General features: G+C 38.7%; 1 protein-coding gene across 6 annotated transcripts in view; it reads right to left on the reverse strand.

Annotated features, from left to right (window-relative positions):
• The window catches only part of LOC118808028 (LIM domain containing preferred translocation partner in lipoma), a 249,321-nt gene that overhangs the window by 37,239 nt on the left and 186,676 nt on the right, over positions 1–25,406 (reverse strand). For all 6 annotated transcript variants that reach the window (XM_036570363.1, XM_036570366.1, XM_036570361.1 and 3 more), the window contains one exon: positions 16,547–16,646. In XM_036570363.1, the coding sequence (XP_036426256.1) occupies positions 16,547–16,646 (100 nt within the window). The remainder of the gene's footprint in view (positions 1–16,546; positions 16,647–25,406) is intronic.

Here is a 25,406-nt window from a genome sequence, read left to right on the forward strand (position 1 = left end):
CTAAAGGTTGTTATTTTGTCAGAGAGTGGTGTAACAAGCATTGAAAATGTTTTATTGTTGAAATTTTATTTATCTGAGCCAAATCAATCTGTAATGTATATAATTAGACAGTTAGAAAATTAGATTTAACACACAAAACATCAAAATTGAACTGACTTTTGACCTCAGAATTGGATATAGTATCAAACCTGAAAGTATGTACATTGTTACACCCTAGCGCTTGATAATGTAAGTGTATACATTAGCATATTAATATTAACATATGAACACAAGGCACCATTTAGTCACTCCTTATTTGTGCTGTTTCGAAAAACGTGCAGCATAAGGACATCACCATACCATATCGAAGTGAATTTTGAATACCATGGCACCCATAATAATTAAAAATAACGTTACTGTCCGAACAAAACCTTGCATCTCCAAAACAGTAACTTTTTATACCTATAATAGAAGTTGGAGTATTTTTTTTTCCCCCAGAAAATTTTAACTATTTCTACTGGTCTAGAAATTGGCAAATACTAGTTATAATATGTTATTATGAACTTGTTACATAAAGCTCACTCAGTTGGTTAAGTTATCCATACTTCTTCTACACAAATTCTGTCTACTTATATGGAAAGAATATTTGTCCCGCATTAACAATTTCAGTTGATGACATAAATAAGTTTGCGACAAAGGCTATCACCAGGTTTGTGAATAATGTAAGTTAGTACATGTACAGCTCTATCGGCCCAGCAGAGGCTTCTCCAGAACACCCTCAGAGCTGGGCACAGACAGCTCATGAAAGAGCTTTTCCCCTCGTGTCCCGTGCTGGGGGAATGGAAGGCAAGTCTTCATATTAAAACTTCAAATAGCTCCTTTGTAAGCAGAAGGAGTGGGAGAGGAGGAGTTCATTTACACTTTATACAGCCTCTCCTTCTTCTTTTTCTCTGTCGTCCCTCAGAAGCCTCCACTCTCTCATATCCAAAGTCAAAATAAAAAAGAAAAAAGGGGGGAGAAAAAAAAAAAGGGGGGAGAGAAAGAATGAGGGGAAAGAAGAAAGAGGCGGCGTGCGAAGCTCGCGAGCCGGAGGAGGCTTATGGTGGTTAGGCAGTTTAATTGGATAAAAGAGGAAGATTAAAGCCTTCTCCACTCTGTTCCATAAATAATTGATTTGTAATGTATTTGCGGTGGCAGGCCCAGGCCGCTGTTTGGCGATGGCGGACGGTTTGAGTGGCAGCGAGGTTCAGATTCCCACTCCGTCGCGCCGTTCTTTGTTTTTTCACACTGAGATACACGGCATGCTTGAAAGCCAGACGAGAACACATACACATATACAGGCGTGTGCAAAGCAAGAGCAGCGGCAATTTGATCTCGCGTCGCCACAAAATCAAACATCATGGTGTAAAGACAACGTGCTAGGAACTTTTGTATTTGTGGAAGGCCAAACTTTTTACACTCGGTAAGGAGCGAGGGATGCGTTCCTTTATAAGGAGAACACGGGCTTTTCAGCATTCGCGGTATTAGAAAACAAAGCCTATCGCGACCGTACACATGTAAACAAATATGTGGGGCCCACAACATATTCCGGGGTTGTAAGAAGTTTGCTTCTTCAGAAAAGAATGTTTTGTGGTGTAAACAATGAGACCAAAATAGTGGAGCTAAGGCGATAGGAAGCAGCGCATTCTCACGGATGGCGTTTATCTTGGTTTTCAGGAACAACAACAGTAACAACAAACTGCGGCAACCAAAAAAAAACAAAAAAACAAAACAATTCAAAAAACATCTGTCGCAATAGCAAACTCTGCTGCTGTGAATTATGCTGCTCTGATTCACAAGTTTATTACAGAGCAATGTTTCCCCCATACGCACACTCACAAACTGAGAAAGAAACATTAATATGTTGTGACAGATTCTGAGGAGATGAAAAAAAAGGTACAAAGTCATGCTAAATTCTTTACGCTTAATTATGGTCATAAACAAACATCATAGGTCACTGAGCGTTTAACAGCAGAGATAGACTGTGTCTGAATGCATTAGGACTATAGCTGCCAGCTATTGCATTTCTAGAAGCCTCAGTTTGAGCTTGTGCTCTTTTATCTTCCTCCCTCCCTCCTCTTACTCCAGTCTGTGTGCGTATCTGGCCCCCATGCAGCTGTGTGGCCCCTGGGTCGGCCCATGACGGAGCGGACAGCCGAGAGTAGTGAGCTGCAGTCTCTTGATAGACCCATAACTCCACTGTAATCTCACTCCAGTGGCAGCAGATAATGATGAGGGACAGTGGGCTATGACTGTATGACTGCTGGGAAGGGGGCATGCCAGAAAATATTCCAGCTCAGGCCATCTGCAGGATAGGAAGCAGTGGCCCTGGCATAGTGAGGTCAGGGGGTTTGGGCATGTTTTGGAAGCAGGTCAGCGAAAGCTACACGAATGGGGACCGACAGTAGAAAGTAGATTAAGGATGAAAAAGGTAAGGAGGTAAGGAAAAGGCTGTTTATTATTTTACTTTTATTGTTTACATTTTTTACTATTTATTGCATATAAAGTACACGTTGAATGTACCAATAGAAATTCTAAAAAGCAAACCTTTTTTTTTTTAAAGTAACAACAGTAAAAACAGCCATTAAGTGCAAGTTCACTTTTCAGTTTCATTAAAAAAGCAGAACACAGATTACAAAACAAAACAGTCACATAAAAGCCAGTTTCAGTACTTAGCATGTCCACTTTTTGCCTTCATTTTGCCCCCCATTCATTTCAGAACCAGCTTTCGGATTTCAAAGAAATCCACAGGGATATTTTTCCACACCTCCAAAGCTCATTTGTAGAAGCTGGCTGCATACTTCTCACAATCCAAGCAATCCCAAACATATTCAGTAATACTGAGGGTCTGGATTCTGTCAAGTTATGTTGTTCTACCGCAAATGTTCATCTTTTTTATCTATTTCTTTTTCTCAGTAACAGCTTCTTGGCAGCTACAAATCCTTTCAGACCCATAGCACCGAGTTATCTTCTCACAGCGGAAGAATGAACTGAAACACCTGCAAATTTTTTCAGGTCTGAAGTAAGAAGGGGGCTTAATTTTCTTCCATCTCTCAAAAATGAAAGCTTTAAGTACTGTTTATCTAATCGTGACAGTTTTGGTGGTCTATCAGGTCTTGCATGGTTGTTAGGAGTCTCATTTTCTACGCATTTCTACACATACGTCAGGGCTTATGCTGCATTCACATGTTTGCAGAAAAGAAACGCCATTCCGCACCTCATAACAGTACACAGCCAACACAAACACTGGCACGGTGGCCTTGGTGCTGAAAACGCATGGTTATCAGGGGAGAGCTTTAGCAGTGTACATAGAATGTGGAAAAAGGCAGAAGGAAGCTTTGTACTCTTATTTTTGTTGTATAATACTGGGTTTGTCTGGAAGTTAACAACGAGACATTTGGCATCCACGGCTCCCAAAAAAAAACAAGATTCGGTTTATTTCACCGCTGCGGTCAACAGCAAAAGTTGGGGAAATTGAACTCTTGATGGATGGTTCTGCTTACTGCTGTGGTCTGCAGACCGTTGCCGCTTGCAGTGGCAGAATTTTCCATCACGGTTCCATCGAAAACAATGGCCTGTCTACCACCTTCATGTGAACGCAGCACTACTGCAAACTGCAATGTAGGAGTCTCATTTTTTTCTAGATCTAAATCATTTTTTGAACTCTAGTTTTGGAAACTCCTGCTTTTTTCCACTTATTTTTCTTTGACTTTTCTCTTCCTCATGCCAGTGGAGTAGGGTTCATCTAATCTCCTCAGAAATATCTTGTGAAAAATGAATAAATAATACTTAATGGCCATTTTAAATGTAAATTAAACAAATAAAGGATGGCCCTCTGATTTTTGCATAGTACTGTATTTTAGTTACATGTTTTTATGTTACACCAGGTTAGGTTACTAGTTTGCAGATACAAGGTTTTTGTCTGACAGTATAGTGTGCTGTTTGTGGTTTGTGTGTGTGTGTGTGTGTGTGTGAGTGTGTGTGTGAGAATGGGCCTTTCCTGGGGTCAAACGCTCACTCACGAATGAAATCTAGCAACGTGAGTCAGTGTGTGCCGCGAGCTGCTTCAGCTAGGCTTGCATGGCAGCTGATCTTGCAAGCCTGAGTGGAGCTGTCTGAGCGAGGCACAGTCGGCTACAGAGGGGCAAGGTCACCTCACACGAACCATCACGAGGGGGGGAAAAAACTAGGCCTTCATTGGCAGTCAGAGAGAGAGTGCTAGACAGGCAGAGAGAGACAGACAGAGAAAAAGAGGGAGACAGACAGACTGTGCTGGCACAACATTCAGAGACTAGAAAGCAGCAGAGCCAGGCGTCTGGCTGAAGAGGGAAGACTACAGCTCAAAATTACTGAATAAACTAAGACCAGTCAGCCAGCACAGCACCATGAGGGAAATCCTGTGTATTCATCCAAAACACTAACAAACAACACTTAGATTAGAGGCCTAATAAAGCCAAAAATACTACACTACTTTTAATTATATGTCATCTTTAACAAGAGGCAGTAGCACCATGTATACTAAATAAATAAGTGATCATTGCTTTGAATCCTGTGTTTTGCAGCATCCATGTTAATCTGCAAGTGTAATTTCAAAAAGCAAGATGAAACAACCACGGGTGACGACCCACCAGAGGTTTCTTTCTAGATAACTGACAGAAAGCTGAACTCGGCTGGTGGCAGATAAATAACCCAACTCCCACCTCTCCACGCATGGAGTAATTATTCTCTGAGCAAGAGATTAGAGTGCCAACCAGACAAAACTGTCTAATGGGAACCCAAAACCAATTGAGATCAGCTCTGTACATCTGCACAAATGCAGTGAGGATAAATTGTGTTTACAACTCTAGGAACAACCTTAGTCTTGGACTAATTACAATGTCAAGTATGATTCTTCACTGGAAAATCAGAATGAACATCAGGCTAGGCTTGATGCATGCATAGAAAACAAGCCATAGGGGCTTCACATTTACATAAAATTTGGTTTCACATGCAGAGGCCTTCACAACCTTCGATACTAACCTGTTCTAAACATTTACTGCTCACAATATGATAAAGAAAGAGCACTGTGGGAGACTGCATTATGTAATCCCTCACATATACAAACTCTTGAAAAACCTGGGTTATATTACGCAAGGTCTGCCCCATAACAGCCAAGATTTGAATAACAGTCAGATTTTGAGACAGCTGGAGTGGACGGTTAGCACAGAAATGGAGAGGTGTGTGATGGGTACAGGCTCTTGCCCTCTTATTTAGTTTCAGGCCAGTGAGTGAATATCTATCATTTTCTTTTAGTTCATTGGAATCTGAATGTATGCATGCTGGTCAGTGACTTAAATCTGAATGGATTCTGTAAAAATCTGTTGAACTTGTATGTTTCTTTTACTCTTGGCTTAATTAGTGTGTAAGTCTGAGTATGCTCAAAGGTGCTCTTACATATTTTCAATAATATAAACGGTATGAAGAAATCAAAGAAAAATCCATAATCCACAAAAGCTACAAAAATCATTATTTGCAAAGCTGTTAAAAGTTGTGTAGTTCATTCAACACTTTAAAAATAAAGGTTGTCACTAAAATGTTCTTAGCTTGGATGTACAATTCTAGGAAAAACTGCACAACCATCGATTAAAAGGTTCTTTAGGGAAATGAAGGTGGCTCTTCTATGGAGTCATTCCAAAGAATCCTTTTGGCACCTTTATATTTAAGACAGAAGGCTTCAGGCATTTCATTAATAAACTTTAATGCAACTTTAGTTTCTTGAAAACTACATGAAACTAAATTGCACTTGAGTTGGCAAGTGTCTTACAACTTACCTGAAACTTAGATGCAAAAATTGAAAGCATCTCAACTTTGTAAAACCAGTTTCATGAAAACCAGCAAGATATCTGTAGCAAGATAATTTAATTTAATTTGCCAGCTAAGGCAAGCAGGTGTTTAAATCATAGATGTACATACGCAGATGCCACGCTGGGTTCAGCCAGGCAGGTCAGCCACACCACCATCTTGGAGCAGCCAACACCACTGCTGGACTGCATTCAATACAATTACAGAGCTGCAGTTTAAGAAAAGCACTGTGCAAAAATATGCTATTAAAAAAAACATAGTACTCAGAAAGTTGGATAGGATTATATAAAGCAGAGAATGTAGTGATTGACACTCATGTCACTCATGTTTGAGCAATGTTATTTACAGATATGGCCTTGTGGTTGGTGTAACTGTTTTTTCTCTGGTTTTATATTGAGTTTTTTCCTTTTTTACCATGTAGAGGGTATCTATACTTGATGTGAAGTAGTTATACTATTTTATTTACACTGATTGTTAGTCATAGGTACAAGTGCATTGTAAGAACTCATCAATCCATATGCAATCCATATATACACATTCAATTTGCACCTTAGAAGTGATTCACACATTGATGGGTTTGCTGATGTGTGTGAGACTATTTTTGTACCAGCGCTTGCGCTAAACTCAACGGTGGTCTTTAATAGCAGTGTGGAGTAAATACATTTCCTGCTGCTGCAGACAGTTAGCTAACCAGCACGTTCAAGATTATGAAATGGAAATAAATGCAACCGAGAGCAATTTAACAAACCAAGATTCCTATGTATTATTTTTAGCACTCTATATGTACACAGATATAAGCAAACTGTCAAAATATAAAAATTCAGTTTTGCACTTTGTGATCATTTTCTGACACTCGGATTGAGCTCCACCACTGGAGTTATGTAATCTTGTTTAACATTAATGTTTATGAACATGTTCAGATTTCTTAAATGTAGGTCATAAACATGTTGATTGTCATGTATTTGATCTGCTGTCTCTTTGCTCAAGAGAGATCCCATCACTCCCTGTAAGCATCATGTAAATGTAAAACTAAATATTGCTTCTCTCGGACACTTCTTACGGCTGTTACCAGCTTCCTTTTTTGGGTTTTGACAGTCCACAGGCAGCCAGCTGTTAGAAACTGAGGCATTTTACAAATAAAGCAGCATGTAAATCACGCGTTTAAATATTCAACAAAATGCAGAAATTGTTTGAGTAATGTAGCAATGTGACTGTAAGAATCAGACAACGCAGCATTGGTGTATATATATTCATGGTTTAAACAGCTGCTTGTGCTATTTATTCTTTTTGTTAGTCTGCTTTCATTGAGATTTCAGTAGCTAGATTTTATAGAGACTTTTTTCCTTTCTTTATGCCCCATAATTTTATTTCCTTTGGATCCAATGCATGAAAATTACCCTCTATGAACTTACAGTGCTTCTAGGACAGGATTAGCGAGGCATCAAGTGTAATGGCTACTTAAACATTCATTTTTAAAGCCTTATTATATACAGAACAGGTTAAAAAACTCAACTATACAGTAAAGAACCACAGATAGATAAAAGACATATATATAGATGTAAAAAAGAAAGGCAGTGATAGCTGGAAATAATATACAAAGTCTACAAAAATTGTTGCACGGAAATTACGTTGCATGAAACTATCTGCATGAAAGTTTAACCACGTAAGGATCTCACACTGGCCATGACTGTTCAGGTGCTGGAAGCGTGCTGTTTGAGGTGGACTGCCCTGGACCAGCAGCTCCAAGCTATCAGCCTACAGATTCAATAGTTTAAGACAAGACTGAAGACTGAAGGACTTGCAGTCCCATGACCACGAGAATTCTGCCAAACGCTTGGATTCGCTTTAGTATGATGGTCTTTTTCAACTGGCTTATGAAAAATGTAATCCTAAACTCCATCTGAGCCATTATGTGTGAAAGAGCTGCTGCCCCTGACTAGTCAGAGGTCCATTTCAACATATTACCCTAGTAATAAAATTCAGATGTAACATTAATGTGTATGCATGAGCCTGATCACACTGCAATGAGCTTTTAGCACGTTTTGATTTTATTTTTTTGCAAGAGGCTATTTTAGTGGAGCACAGAGCACGACCTGGAGGGAAGCCTAAAGTTGACGGCAGGATGCCTTCTCCGCAGGATTATACATTCAGGGCTAAGATGAAAGTGTTTCCACAGTAACTGTCACGTCGTCCAGTGCATTAAAGTTCCCATGGTGGATGCTCCCATCAGATTTGGCAACATACAAAGACCTGATCTGTCTGACTCACTGTGGGGTTAGAGTGCTTTAACCCAGCCCGCCACCCGCTTTACTTTGACACACAGAAGTAGGAACGAATATGAAAGCAAGCTCCTGAGATTTGGCTAAGGGTGAGTAAGTAAAATGCAAATGCACTCAACCATAGTATCTAGGACAATGCTCCAACCCTTCTGACGACAACCCCGATTAATACGTTAACTCAGGCTGCGATTCCCTTCACAGAAACACTGACATCTGTATGTGAACACGTGGACACAGGCTCAACTGTTCCTGACCCATTTACCTCTCTTGGTCCCACGCTCTGGGTCCTGGCCCAGTACAGTAGCTACACAGAAACTCCTAAACTCTTCCAAGATTCTTCATCAACATTTCATGATGAAACATCTCATAAATTATGAGAGCACCTCCAGCTGACATTACGCAGAGAAGAAGGTGGCGATTCCCTTCGCCTTCTCGCTGCGCAGGCAGACAAAACACAGATTGTCTCCTGACGTTATGAAAAGTTCCGCTTGACCGTCAGTCGTACATCTTTCACGAGCTTTCAAAAGACACGCGAGTCATAAAAAGCAGAGATGGGAATTTGGAAATCAAAAAAAAATGTTGAGAATGTGGTTCGCATACAGAACATCAACTCTCAGCACCCTCTCTGATAAGTTTCTCAGACCCAGCCTGAGAGTTCAAATGAATCAAAAGCTATTACAAAATATATTGAGCTGAAAATATTAATTAATCAGATACTTTAGAAAGTTTGATGGAGAGTTCACTTATTTATGAGTGATACAGTGCACCTGAAGTGCTGCAATATTTATTTGTGTGTCCCGCTTTTGCTCTTTAGAAACACTGTGACTGCTCTTCCATGCCCTGTGCCCAACTGTGGGGGACTTGGCACTGTTTGATACATAATCAGTCTGTAGAACATTCGTACTTGTCAGAATCAATATGCAAAATGTATGTAACTATATAACTTACATAAAGTGCATTATACAAACCCTGAGCTCTTTTGCGGTGACCACACCATACACACACAGCAATTGTTCTAATTTGTTTTAGCACTGTGTTACACTTTATTCAATGTAGAGTTACAGTCTTCTCTCCCACCGTCAGAGGCTGAAGTTAATCATGACTGCCTCAGGAGATCACAAACCCTTCGCTCCAGCTGTGGAAGCTTGGAAGCTACAATAGCTTTGTTTGATTAGAACCTCATCAAAGCCATTAGCAACACCAATAAAAGTTTGTCAGCGGAGGACAAAGACAGCGTCCAGCCGAGAGAGATCACGGCCTTGGCTCTGATTCATCTGGTTAATTATTAGCCTTGGGGTTCTGCTTCAACAGTCAGATTCCCTTCCCCCAACATGGTCTTTTTGTGTTTAATAAAAAAAAGAAAAGCCTTGAACATGTAATGCAGTGTATTGTAATTATAGACTTTCTTATTCTCTGGGGGTTTTGTTGCTCAACTCTGCCATGGAAAGCGGTCCTAGCCGAGGAGTTAGGGGTCTAAGGGGAAAGAGATTTTGTTCAGCATCGTGAGATGGATCTACAAATAATGCTCGAGGGGGACGTCTATGAGGCTGAAGGCTAAGGAGTGGGCAAAAATGCACCAAGATGAGATCTAACATAAACTGTATCGGTTTATATGAGGTTTGTAACCTACTGGGAAATCCACATGGATGGGAATGGTAGTCAAGAGATATGTAAATACACTATTTTGGGGATGTCTAATTGTTTGTTTCCAATAAATTAATGTTTTTGTTTTAGGTTTGCAATAACTTAACATATTAGACAGAAAGCTTTTAAAATCTTACTATTTTTCTTTTTGCAAAAATGTGCAAAACTGAAGGAATTAACAAAAGCCCTACCTAAGGCCAAATGCCAAAGCCCAAGCATTTTATCCATGTCTTGTGATGCCAGCGCTTAAACTTTTCAAGTGTGTAAACCAAAAAGAGTTTTATTATGTGCTTTTAACAGCAGTTCGGGAAAGAAAATTGTCATCAATAGTAAAGTATTAATAAATGCATCCGTCTCTTCAAGCCACCAAAACCTCTGCCAATACTGCGACAGTGCCTTCTTTTGCTGCTCTGAACATGGAGAAAAACACCCACTGGACTGCCAACACTACACAGAGGCACCGCTGCTCCTTCAGTTTAGCTTCTGACATAGAAGTTTAATTTAGCGCAAAATGCATGTGTTAAGTTTAGTGTTACCAAAACACCCAAAGCTTTAGCAAGTAGCTTTATTTTAACAAAACCTGTTGAGGTAGTTTATTATTATTTTTTTAAATAACATGGTAAATCAATATTAATTAAGTATCAAGATAAGGTGAATCGTCTCCAAACTTTTGGCAGACAGGGCATGTACTAGGGGTAGTCAACTAATAAACCCACAAGTTGCAGCTGTGAGCAGCAGTCAACTAATCAAGGACGGTGCCTGAATTCCACTACTACAGGCTCACAAGCCAGACTGTGGTTGGTTTTGGGAACTGCCCTCTCTGATAAGGAACGACCATTCAACTGACATTCAAAACTACCAATTACAGAACATTTAGTGTGATGTGTGTGCAACAAAAACAAAGTTGCGTTTAATAAGGTGGGGTAGCGGTTGACAAAATTATGGCCATATGTTGCTCTGGAAAGGATTCTTGTAGAGATGCAACTGCTTGCTACTAGCATTTAACTTAATAAACAATGGTTTGATCCTTATTGGGCTGATAAACCAGTGCACAGAAGTTTAAATTCTCTGTGCGAGATCATGTGAGCTGTGGTGATTTTAGCATGCAGTTTACATCAGACAGCCTGTGTAGTTCTGTGGGCATAGTCTCTGAGGCAAAAACTTACTGAAATACAGTAATAATAATAAAAAACTGTGCAGCAATGCACATCTCACACGTCAAACCACAGCATCTACTGTGATCTCTAACCCCTAACAAGCTACAAAATACTTGATACAGGAATCCAGAACACTTTTTTGAATGACTAGTCGGCTAGTGAAAATGATAAGTCCCGCAAATCCTAGTACATACATTCCAATACGTTCCATTTTCATGAGAGATCAGCTCTGGAAGCCACTGTTCTGTTGAGTTCAGGTCACTGTTGGACAGGTCACATTCACTCCCTGCTTCAGTGTATTCTGCCGCTGGAACAATGTTTGTTCTTACAGGCTCAGGTCTAGCTGGATTTGATCTATTCCTCAAGCACAGGCTCAGGGAGATGAGTGGGCGGCAGCAGTGTGCACTTACAGAAGGGAGAGCTACCTCATTTTCTGTCTAGTCCACTTCTAGGGTTTCGGATAAAGACATTTTTTCAATCAAGAAATATGAAGGATGGAAAAAGAGATGGAGCATCCAATGGGGAGACTGTGCTTTGAGCACTCTGCTTATGCTTCAGTGCTCTGTGTTCCAGCCTGTGCTTAACCTTTTGCCTACAGCAATCATATCTCACACCTTTTCTTTCTTTTTTCCTTTTCAGCTGTAATCTCACTGAAGCGTTTCTCTTCTCATCCCTTTCTCTATGGCCAGAGCACTGGGCTCAGTTGTTCGCCGCGGCTGAGCTTGCCTCAGTGACCTGGCTTTACTTATGACCCATTTACGGGCCAGGCTGTTTTCAGGCCCCCTCCGGCCAACAAAAGTGAGTTTGCAAACACTGGCTGTGTGTGGTCGTGGCCGGTACAGCTGGGCCACATGCTCACTGCAGGGCAGACAGCGCTAATACATGCTCCATACAAGGCAGCCACGACAGCTTGGACGAACCTATCTCTCCCCGCTGTCCAGCCCCGCTGGCCTGCTTCAACCTCTAATGCCAACCAATTACCCATCTACATATACAGGCTCATGTACATGAGGATACAGCAGTTAACCTCCTACACTCTAGGCTCATGACTCTGTGACCACTGGCATTTTGCATATAACATCTGCATTAGCCAACACAAAGCAGTAATGTGTATGATAGTAAAGTATAAAGCAATTGGACATATTTAAATTAAAATACATTGCTATTATTATTTTTTTTTATTATTATTACTATTACTATTATTATTGCCACATTTCTCTTTTAAGGCAAAGATTAAGTAAACTAAATACTTTGCCATGATTTTAACGTTTGAAATCTTTAAAATTATGATGCAGTGCAACATACGGCTGCTTTAAAAGTATTCTTACTTACTGAAAAACTTTTGTCCATAAATTTTGATTTCCTTACATGTCATGCAGCACAAAGGACTTTTATTCTGACATGCTTTAAGGCACTGCACCATAAAGGTCAGTAGCGATTTCCCAAATATCAAAATCAGATCAGCTCGATCAGTTTACGGTCAGGTGGTATGACCTCTGGAAAACCATGGAAATGTAGTATTATATTAAAGTTTATTTGTTTATAAAATGCATGTATAAACTTGAGTTTAAGGACAAAGTTTTCATACAGGTGTCCAAGTACAAAGAGTAGTTTAAACCCATTTCCAGTAGTGGTAAATCATTTTAAAATACATTTTTTTTTTTATTAATATGTGGTCGGCACCAGACATTTTCTAGATGATAAAATTGATTTTCCTGTTCAAAACTGAATGAATACCATCATATAATCTATGAAACGAACATTACATTCAATGGACTCTTTAACAAAACATGTCACTGAATCATGTACAATTCCATTCACATCCTATACTATTCATACATCCATCTACACACAGATCTTTTTAAATTTGAGCAGAACTGTCTATTGTATTTTTTTTCCATTGACCTTGTAGATCTCTTGGAAAATGAAGATTTTATTTTGATTATTATTCAGGCTTATTGATTCAGTAACCATACCAAATTATTTAGTAACTACTATGGAACTAGTATAATGGTTACTTAGTTAAACAAGTAAAAAATAGAAGTCTGGACTTGAGTGTCCTTAAACTTTAAGAGGTTACATAATGAGGTCTGCTATACAAAGAAATGAAGCTGTTGCAGGCAGAACTACTGTACGTGTTTTTATCACTGTCACTAAGTTGATGTTTCTGGCTGAAGGAAAGGCTGAAAGAGCTTTTGTTGTCTGCTAAGCTGTTAGGATATGGGTTTAAGTTCAGATGAGGAGATAGAGGCTCTAGGGCAAAGATTCTTCAAAAGGACAGAAAGGCCAGAGTAAGGGAGGGGGAGAGAGAGAGATGAGAGAACCAAAAGCACCAACTGATTCTCAATGGCATCTCTGTGTATCATTTCAAATGTTTTAACGCAAACACCAATACGGGTGCCTTGAACCTGATAGTAATACCAAAATGGCACTTTTTTCTATACCTTGCATGAGGACTCATTAACTGTTAATGGCCATATATAGAACAGACGGTATCTACATTTATTGCTGTTTTAGGCTTTGAATTCATGATAAAATCAAGTAAGAACTGATCAGGAAAAAAACAACATGAATCAAACACTCTGACTGACTGCAAAGTTTTATTGTGGCGATATTTTAAAAGCCCTGATTTTTTTCTATGTAGTCATGCAGATAAAGTAGAGTAAGGTGGGCAATCCCAGTCATTTATGCATTATTATATGAGGAATGCAGTCTCCTGCAGTCAAAAACAATGTTATCACGTACTGCACTAGTCCTGATATATTTCCAGACTAGCCAGTTACAAGTTTATAGCATCTGGCACTGTTATAATATAAATCTGAAAAGTACAGCCAGATTTTAATCCTCTTTGGCATCAATATAACTGTATCACAAGAAGCCAATTGGATGTTAGAAGAAGATTGTTGCACTGAACATTCTTGCACTGAGGCACCGATTTGTCTGCCTTGTTCCAGGAAGTTATATAAAAATTAAACAAGAACTTAACAAGAATTGATGATCAAAAGTGAACGTGATTTACTGTGCGCACAAAAGACACAGTGCTGAGCCAAGTCCATACTCTAAACATGAAACTGACTGGAGGGAAAAAAAAGTGCTGTATGTCTCTTTCAGCACTATGGAAAATACTATAATGGGTGCTTGTAGGGCGAGTGAAAGTGATTATGTTAACACATGCCTCACCACATTTGTCAGGGTTAAGATCACTTCTGCAAAGTGACAAATGCACCTGTTTCTCAAAAGGGAAAGAAGAAGCCTCTTCCCATCCATCCATGCAAATGAGGCAGGCCAAAGCCAAGACGAGCAGAATAACCTCACATCCACATCCTTATTTCACATACCTAATAATAATTCAATAACACCCCCACTCATGCACACACAAATAAGAGAGGAAAGAATGAGAGAGAGAGAAGAAGAAATCAAGAAAGAATGCAAAAGGAGGACGTGTAGACTACGGCATGAGTCATGACAGAAGCATCAGCAGCTTTGTGCCACGGTACATACAGAGCAATGGCCTTCTGCAGAAACACATGTGTAAGCATTAGACTGTGACACAGTGATCCGTGCACATGAGAATGACCCACTTTCTCTCTCTCACACAGCGCACGGCACATGCAGGGCATGACTCATGTATTATTTTGAGCTCTAAGGGGTCTACTGGTGTGCTTAGATGAATGTGTGTTGTACATTTTCGAGAGAGAAACGTCCTGCCTTTGTACGAAAAATAGGACTACACATTCAGGATATCAAAAGCACCTTTTTAAATAAAAGCTCTACGATTTTTTTTACTACTGAAATGACAAAAACATTTCTTTACTGGGATTAAGCTTAGGTTTAGAATATACTTATTACATATGTACTGACCGCCACTTCATCAAGTTCACCTACCTTGTATTTAAACTCACTGTCTATTTAATCAGCTCCACTTACACTTCTACAATTAATAATACAAAAAGTAATAATAATAAGTTTAATTTGTATAGCGCCTTTCTCATACCCAAGGTCGCTTTACAGAGGCAAAAAAAAGTGTAAAAGTGTAAAAGTATGAAAGTACTGAGAAAAAAGGTAGGTTTTAAGCTGAGCTTTGAAGAGAGAAAGTGAGGGACAGTCACAAAGAGACTGTACTAACGTTCCATAGTGTTTGGGCAGGGCAGTAGGGGTGCAGGAGCTCAGCTAAATAGGCTGGTGCTAGGCCATGTAGAGATCTGTGTTAGCAGGAGGAGATTAAACTGGATGCAAAAGGTGACAGGTAACCAGTGTAACTGACAGAACTGGGGTAATACGAGCTGATTTTTTAGAGTGAGAGAGTATTCTAGTAGCCGAGTTTTGCAACTAGTGAAGAGAACAGATGGTTTTGTTTGGGACACCAGTGAGAAGGGAGTTACAGTAGTCTAAGTGGGAGGATATAAAAGAATGAGCCAGAGTTTCAGTACCTTTCATGGAGAGCAAGGAGCGAAGACAAGCAATATTATGGAGCTGGAAAGAAGTGATTTTGTCCAGAGCCCTAACATGAGTTTTGAACAGGATTAAAACGTACACCTAAGTTACAGACTACTGTTGAAGGTTTAACATCATCCAAGTTAAGTGTGAAGTCAGTGGAAATTGCAATCATAGAACTAGGGCCAATGAGTAAAACTTCAGTGTTTTGTTTCAGAACGTTACTTAATTGTGTTTATGCCAGCACTATATAATTTCCCCCGACCCACAGCACTGCAAATTTAAAGATTTCCTGACCCAACACACCTGATCGGCTCATGAAGGGCTTGTTAATCAGGTGTTTTAAGACAAGGAATAATTGAAACCATGTGGAACTACAGGTCACCAGAAGCAGTGCTAATAAACACTGATTTAAACAGCTGCAAAGCTCACTTAGTTAGCCCTTTAGCAAACGCTGCTAGGCTAGTTATCGCTAGCTTTTGCAAACACAAAAGATGGCACAGCTTTGTTCAACAGCTAGATATTTTACATAACTTGACAAAGGACAAAAGAAAAATATAAGCAAAAACTGGCAAAATTAGTAACACTGAATGGAGGAAATGGAGGAAAATGAATAGAACTTTTTTGAAAAATGAAGTGTGATTTAACTCTCATTATTTGGATTTGCAACATATTTTGGACATTTTGATACTTAATATTTTGCTTGTGTATTTTAGTATTTTATTTGAAACTTCAGGCACAAAATTAACTCCATACCATACCATACCAGTGTGTAAAGCTTTTCAGAGCCTATTTGATTGTTTCTGGCTAATTACAGTTTATTTAGATGTTCCACCATCACAGTTTCTGTGAACTGAAGTCGTTATTTAGCAGTTGGCGCTCAGCAGAATGAAACAGGCACTGTAAAAAAAACTGTGCCATTGTTAAAATAACAGCAAGGGTAAAACGCTTCGAAACCAGACTGTGCACTAACTGTTGTATAAATAACTAATTGATATAGGTACTTATATATTTCAAACAAAGGGGATCCCATTCCCTGACACTGGAAAAACAAAAAACAAACCTCTGAGTTTAGGAGTTGTCGTATGTGTGTATGCCAGCGTATATATGTCATTTTTTGGGAACTGCCACTAATTTTAAAATAGTCGTGGGAGGAAAGAAAGGGTCACTAACCAAAGTATTCCTCTGATGGTGGGTGGTTCATGTCATACAGCATTTTCTTGGTCAGCCTGTCCAGTTCCTCCTCAGGGCGAGCTGTGGATTGGCCTGGTCCCTGAAAAACACACCAAAGACACTCTTTCACATACAAGTACACACACAGACACAGTACACTCATTCCAAAACCTCAAATGTCTGCACACAAATATAAACATAAACACCATTAATCATAGGGCCAAGCATGCTTAGTTCAACAAGATCAAATATCGGGGTCATCACAGAACTCATAATGTACTGATTTAACTCCATTGACCTGACAGTAGAGGTTTGTACACCCGCACACCCACCACAACATCTTGCGGTGCAGGACTGATTTTCAGTATTGTGTGTGGGAGCGGGCGGGTAACCAGCCCACTGCAAGCGGGGAGCAGGAGGAAGCACACACGAAGAGAAATCCCACAAATTATTGAACAGCTTAAATTAAGTATAAAGATCCCTAAATCATATATATATATATATATATATATATATATATATAAAACAATATGAAATGATAACAGCAAACAATTCAAATGAATAACTCATTCTAAAGAGCTGCAAAGCAACAGATTATGTGAACAACACACAGATTCTCATAGTTTACAGACACGGCGGAGCCTTTAGTCCGAAGGCCACAGCTGCCGAGCCCAGCAAAATACCAGAAATAACCATTCTGTGGTTTAATTCATGCTTTGTGTTTCAGGGAATAAATTGCGTATGGTGAAGTTACTTCACAGTAAGCCCGATGACCATGACTACCATGTTATTTCAGCAGAAAATAATGTATTTGTGAATAGACTGTGTCAAATATTGGATGTAATTTCCCCTTGATGGAACTGCGTGAGCGAGAGTGGGCTAAAACGTTTTGGTTGCGGGTGGGAGCAGGACGAAATCTTGCGGGAGAGGGAGGGAGTGAAAGTGACAAAAACAAAAAAAAAAAACACACAGACCTCTACCTGACACTACACTGATTACACAGCTACAGAATATGTCCAAAACTCTGTAGACACCTACTCATCTAGACATTTCTTCTGAAATTAATAATGAAGAGTTCATCCCCATTTGCTGCAGAAACAGCCTCTAATCTTCAGGAAAGTCTTTACATTATATGTTGGAACATTACTGTGATGATCTGATTGTATTCAGTCACAAGGGCATTAGTGAGGTCAGGTTCTAATGTTGGATGATTAGTTCTGGACTCCATCCATCCAACTCCATCACTCCAGAGAACACAAAATGCTCTACAACCCAATAGTGGAGAGCTTAATACCCTCTAGCTGATGCTTGGTATTCGGTGACCTTAGACTCATTTGTAACTGCTCCAGAGATAAACGTTTTTGTGCTAAAGAATATACTGGGGCTTTTCTACAAATAACAGCCCATAAGCTGTAACAGGTGACATGAGCTCTACATGACCTTGAGCTTGTGGCTCAGTTAAAGGAGAATGTGTCCTCTGGTGCACACTGGTCAGTTTGATTTTGTTTACTATGCATGCTCAGACATAATTACACACTATGTGCCATGTCAGAGTTCCCCCTCTTTTTTTTAGGAAAAAAAAAATTCCAGGACTTTTCCAGGACAACTTACGTTAACTGTTTAACGTGAACTGTTTACAGTGAATATTAAAGTCAACAAATACAACCACTAATGACCCCTTACTGACTCACACTCACACCTTTCCTTAACCACTCATTCTACTAAAATACTAGAAGAGAAATGTTATACATTGCAAGAAGCTGCTGTGTGTTCTATAATGTGTTCTGACACAGCATCTACATATCGGTCCACATGAGACAGTGTAGCATTCCAAACTACAAAGGTAGGAATGCACACTAACTGAGCATTAGCAGCTAAAACATGCAAGAAAGAATGTGCAAAATTATGCATCTCTGTGGCTTAATGGCCAAATATCACACTTGACTAATAGTTACAAAACATTATAAATTTTCTTATTTTTCCATGATGGGAAAAATTTGCAGGTTTTCAAAGTTTTCCAAAACACGCAAGAGCCCTGCATGTGCACACAAACAAAACTATATACAGTTCTATGTAAAGTCAGACACTTCTTTCATTTTAGTTCCATTCACACGTAAGTTTTCATCATGCAGTTAAGTTCTATTCAAAACAGCCATGAAGTACATTTTATTAATTTTTAGTGTCGGGGCAAAATCAGACGACATACATTTGATAGAAAGTTACACAGAAGGCACAATGACTAAATATCAGGTTTTTCAGTATTTAACATGTATGCTTTAGTTTTATTACTTCCATTGCTTTCAGTTTTTCAAAGAAATCTGCAGCGATATTTTTTCACAACTCCAAAGTTCAGTCTCAGAAGTTTGTAAGTAATTCCAAACACATTCAATAATGTTGAGGTCTGGTGGTCAGTACATTGTTCTAAGAACACCAGCAGCTTCTTTGTTTAAGCTGACATTTTTCCTTTTTTTGTCTATTCACTTTTCCAGTAACGGCTTCTTGAGAGCTACACATCTTTTCAAGCCCATTTTATTCTCACAGAAGGATGGACAGAAACACCTGTGGATTTTTTCAGATCTAAGGCAAGAGTGGACCTTGACTGTTCTCCTGTTTGGCAAAGATGAAAGCGTTATGTACTGTTTATCTGATGGTAACAGTTTTGTTGGTCTACCAGGTCATGCACAGTTAAGTTATTTTCTCCATATCTTTTAATACATTTTTGAAGGGAAAGCTCTGCTCCACTTGTGCAAGAGATCAGTTACTTTTTAACCCCCTTTCAACAATTCTGCTCCCACAACCACAGTCAGAGTGACAATGGACATAATGGACAGACAGACAGACGCTCTGTCAAGTTATTTCCATCCGAAACCAATGACAAGAGTGACCATTAGTTAGTACTGTGTGTGGACCCACAGGTGACCACACAGACAAACACTTCCACATCCACATCCACGTTAAATACAGTGTCCACACACTCACACACACATATACACACACACTTTCACACAGCACTGCGGAATGCACCCATCATGGAGCCAGTGGTCTGGCAGTTTTAGTGCTGGTCTTTGGACAGGATATCCCAACAGGAGACAAATAAAGAGCAGAGATATGACAACCATTTATGAAACAAACTACACACATTCCTTCCATTCTTTCAGACCAACAGACCTGAGGACCACCATACAACTCTTCACCTCTATGTATAATTGTTTATTTACATTTCTTTTGGCGTGACCAAATGATGTAAAACAATTAATCATGATTATCTGCATTACTTTGTGTTTGTAGTTTATTGCAATTAATAGCATTAGTCTTATATGTTCGAATTTAAACCGTAAAGTTTTTTTTCATTTAAAAAGCAGTGCAGCAGTTTGAACATCCCTGGTCAGATTAAATGAAAATGTTAACGCGTCCTCTACACACTTAAATACGGTATTTTGTCACTAATTTTAGTGCATAGTTTTTATTTATTTGAGTTTAACATAGTGGAAAAAAATAAAACATAAATGTGCTTTAAGTTTTGCACAGGCCACATTTTATGTACTATTTTGTACCCAATATGTTAAATTAAGCAAATAAACATTAATTGCACATTAAAATGTTCAGAAGCCTGTTCTCTCAACAGTGGCTGCATGTTTCAACTCCTCTGTCATTGTAGTCCTCTTGCTCTCATACTGTTGCATTTATCATAGGTCTCCTGCAAGCGCTGTCCATTAACAGAGATAACTTTACTGATATTACTGGTATTTACAGTATCAATACTCTATTTTGTTAAATTTAGACTCAACAGCCTTCAGTGTAGTGTAAAAAAGAAACTTTTCTCAACAGCTGCTTTTGTAGTCATCCTTACTAAAGTTTATTTGCTTAAGTAACTTAGATTTGATTGTTCAGCCAATTAGAAGGGAAAAAATCTACATTAATGGCCACTGGCAGACACTTTAATTCAGAGTGAGTTACAGTCTGATTATGTCACAAGGACTCTGTCCCAAGCAGAGAATCAAACGCTGGTCTCCTAGGTGGAGGGCAGTGGTGTTGCCCACTACACCACTGCTAACCTAACCTAAATACTTGTTGAGACATGTGTGCTCGGTAGGTATAGTAATGGAATATATAGTAACATCAGCATTCCGGTTCTTGGAGTGGGGTTTGTACACTATTAAGGGTAACACCTCTGTCCTCCACACAACAGACTGAGGTTTGATTCCCTGCCCAGGAAAGCACATCATGCTGTAGCAGTAAGTGTCCTTGGGCAAGACTCCTAACACTGCTTTAGCTTCTGTAACATAATTAAATTGGAAGCTGTTCTGAATAAGGATGTCTGCCAAATGCCATGTAGGCTGGGTTCCTTACAAAAAAAAACAAACATTTTATTTAATAAGAGCATGTTTGACTAATGCATTACACATTCTTGGTCAACTACCTGAAAAAAAGAGTGAATAGTCCAAACCTTGCTGCAGCTCAAAGCACTAAACAGTGCCAAAAGTCCATTTTGTGTGAGTTAACTTTATTATTTACTATGGTACAAGTCACCCCAAACTGGCCTTCTGAAGTGACGTTTTTTTGGAACAGGAAGAGGAAAAACTTTGATAACAACTAAACAATTTAGTTATTCCTTGAGTTGTAAAGAGGAGAAGTGTTTGGTTTTAAAGTTCTGCTCAAACAATAAAAGAAAAACTTAGGAATAAATGAATAAAAAAAGGAATAAATGAATATTTAACCACTCCTTTCCCCCAAAACATATCACTCAGAGCCTTATCGGGGGCGTTGTGGGCTCGTTATCAAGAGAGAGTGAGGGAAAGGGAAAAAAAGAAAGAGAGCGAGGATGAGGTCTGTTTTCATCATGCAAAAATAACGCCTGAAACACCATCGCTGTGGAACAGAAGACGAAATGCTCCTATTAGCAAACGTGCAAATCTTCCTGCACACCTTCACTCTGACTTCACTCATCACTGACAGAGAGTATATGTACTTAATAACTGTACACAACTTCAGTACCTCACATGCAGCTGTATATAACAGCCACTGCATATCTGATGCTCCTTGTAGGTTATTTTTTGGATTATATATTTTCTACAGTACTGAGCAAAAGTCAGAAGACATTCTTCATTTATTTAACTTGATGGCTGATGTGATTAGAAGTTAAAGTTCTTCATTTTTTAGGAGATTAGATATAAGATATTCCACTCACATAAGGGAGGAAAAATTCAAAGGAAAATAAGAAAACAATGATGTTCAAAGAAAATAAAAGATAGACTCTTTTAGTAATATAGACTCCTAACAACCGTGTAAGAACTGGTAGATCACCAAAACTGTCACTATCAGATTATCAGCACTTAAAGCTTCCATCTTTGAGAGAGAAGAGAAAATCAAGCTGCACTTCAGATCTGAAAAAATTCACAGGAGTTTCAGTCCATCCTTCCACTGTGAGAAGACAACTTAACACTATGGATCTAAAAGGATATCAAGAAGCTGTTACTGAGAAAACATACAAAAAAAAATTTGCACTGGACATCTGAAATGAAGGTTTTACGGACTGATGAGTTTAAATTTGTATTTGAGATCACGTGGATTAGGAAAAGCAGAAAATGCAACCGACTTCTAAGACTGAACTTTGGAGGCATGGAAAAATACCCCTGCAGGGTGTCTTTGAAAAACTGAAAGCAGGTGTCAAGAAAAGAATGGAAATTGCAATAAATGCAAAGGGTGGACACACTGCAAACTGAATAACTGTTAGTTGTTGATGTTTTTCAGTTAAATATAAGTTTTCTGTTTTTATTTTTTTTCCTGGCACTGAAAAATGCATTGGGACTGGATATTTAATAAACAAAAAGGGGTCTCTGACTTTAACACACTACTGTATAGATTTTTTTATACTGTTATCCAAACGTATATTCAGGCCTGCAACAAACAAAATTCCTACATCTGTTCTTTGGTGAATAAAAAGCCTCTGATTTTGATTGAGGTAAATCTGATTCAGTCAGGCTTAGTCACTCTAAACAGCATGCTTAGCCTTTTCTACAAGCGTAGAGTCATTCCTCACGGCGCTGATCCCCTACAGGGACTCTCCCCTGTTTTCCCAAATGGATGTGTGCTATCCGTGTGTACTGGAGCAATGCCCTTTATCAGTCTCATGCTAGAATGGCAATAGCACATTTAGCAAAAAAAGCAGGTAGGAGTTGTTAACAAGAGAGTGCAGATCCTTCTTTAGGCAAAAGACAGAAAGGAAGAAAAACTAAATCCAACTGCTACTCATTTTTAATTAAGCTTAGAGTGTAAATGTACAGTGGACTTGATAAATACACACTACTTAATCACACTTGTACATCATTAATGACCAGCTGCAGGGTAAAACTGGTTTTGCAGTTAGCAGAGGGTTCAGCTATACAATTGATTACAGCACTACAGAGCACACCAGTGAAGTGCTAAAACCTCCCCTCAACGCTGCATAAATATTACAGTGTCAGTCAAAAGTTTGGACATTCTGAAATTTTCAAGCAATGCTTGATTTTCATGGTTACTTTTCAAATACATAACCAAACAATACCTATAAAGGTCCGGCCCACACAAAACAGCTATTTACTAACACATATTTTGCAACACTCAGTTTCAGGTTCATCGAGGACTTGGTAAAGAAAGTAAAAAAGTACATTTTTAAATAATGTTTTTACAGTTTTCTGATACCTGAAAGGTTTGAGTATTGATGAGCGCTGACATAACAACGAGGCCTAAGCTGCTTTCTATTTAATATATGTAATTCCAACCTGACAAAGACAACACCCATATATTAAAACATTCTGGAAATAGTAAGTCTTCCCAAACTTATGATGAGCAGTGCTATGATACATTATGGTCTAAGCAAAACAGGTTGTTTGAGCAGCACAGCATGACCAGTGCGCCTTTTTAAGCGGCGGGCAGGTTGACTAGTTGGCAGGTTGTCTTACAAAGTGACTATTTTAGCAGATGAGCAGTTCTGGCTCATAAAACTGGACAGATGACTGATGACTGCAGATGACTACTGAATATTTCTTTAAATCAATTATTTATCAATAAATTGATTGATTGAACCATTTTGTTCTCTGACATTTCCTCACACTCTGCCCCATCACAGCATCTAATTTCTTCTTACATGGTGTAACAATAGAAACAATTTTGACCCCAACACGTCCTGTAGCACTGAGTGCTAAAATTTCCAGAAGGAAACACCCTAAAGCAGGGGCACTGGCTGGGCATATAACCTCAGCCCAGTTCTCAAATCTTTTCTCATTTAATGTGAGGATGTACACATCAACAAACCTTTCAGGAATTCATTAAATCATTGATGTATCACTAGTAAAAAAAAATCATAAAAACAAGAGAAAACACCAGTGAAAACTGCTAGTAAAAGAAAACAGATGTTTGCCCATCAATGCCATTATTAAAGACATCTTCACATTTCCTCTCTGTCCACAACAACCATCTCTTCTACATGTCTCCTCTTTAATGTCTGCTAACAGAGAAACAATTTACTTTTTTTTTATTATATTTTACTGACCCTTTGAAATGCTAAAACAAACCATTCCACCTGGGTAATATGATAAAACATTTTAGAGGTCTGCTTCCCAACCCAAGGCAGATCGGCCCTATAAGATTTTGGGTTTTGGGCAGATTTTTCACACACAACACTGGGCTCGAGTTGGATGTAATAATCCCAGAAATGTAGTGAAATGTTGCACTTAGCTCAGTCAAAAATGTAATAAAACCCAATAATGTAATAAATTGCCTAATAATGTAACAGAGTGTCTCAATCATTATTGTAATAACAATTTTCCAATCATGTAATACCTTATTAACTTATAAGTGAAGCACCTGAATACATTTGATAGATTATCAAAGTGTTACAATTATATTTTCAGGTTAGTCATTTGTAATACTATATTATGCCATTGTGAATTTACCACATTTATGAGTTGACTATAATCTTCAAATGGATGATGTAATACTTCTGTCTGATAGATTGCCATGTTTAAGTCCACATTCTACAGTTTGTGCATTAAACTACTGTCACTGTACCGTCAGCAAGTACCAAAGTTAGAGTATTCTGTATGTTAAGTATTCTGCACTTCATACAGCTTAACTTTACTAACACTGTGTACACACTGTCAGCGACAGTCATTATGTTTCAGTGAGAGGTAGTGAAGCTAACATGAATGAAAATAAACCCATTTCCATAAAAGTTGGAACATTTTGTGAAATTCAACGAAAACAAGAATCTGTGATTTGTTAACTCCCTTTAACATTTATTAAACTGAAAAAAGTACAAAGAAACGACCTTTAATGTTTTGCTTGACCAACTTGATTGTATTTTGTAAATATAATCAAATTTTGAATTTGAATACTCAAAAAAACATTGGGACAGGGGCAAAGCAAGAGTGAAAAGTTTATACAATATTCACGTTACACCATTTTGAAACATTCCACAATAAACAGGTGAATTGGTAACAGGTGAGGGTATCATGATCGAGTATAAAAGGAGCATCCATCAAAGGCTCAGACTTTGCAAGCAAAGATGGATTGTGGGTTACTACATTGTGCCAAACTTCAAACAGTTCAAAAAGAGCATTTGTCAATGCGAGATTGCAAAAGAATTTAGGACTTCCACCATCTACAGCACATAATATTGTGAAAAGATTAAGGGAATCTGGAGGAATCTCAGTCCATGTAGGGCAAGGCTGGAAACGACTACTGAATTTGCATTACCTGCGAGCCCTCAGATGGCACTTCATGAGAAACCATCATGCTACTGTGTTAAATTTTGCCTTTTAAATAACTATTAATTATTATAACAACCTTTGTCACATTAAGATATTAATAGATAAGATTA

The sequence above is a fragment of the Colossoma macropomum genome, unplaced genomic scaffold (assembly GCF_904425465.1).
Source record: "Colossoma macropomum unplaced genomic scaffold, Colossoma_macropomum, whole genome shotgun sequence".
Lineage (NCBI taxonomy): Eukaryota > Metazoa > Chordata > Actinopteri > Characiformes > Serrasalmidae > Colossoma > Colossoma macropomum.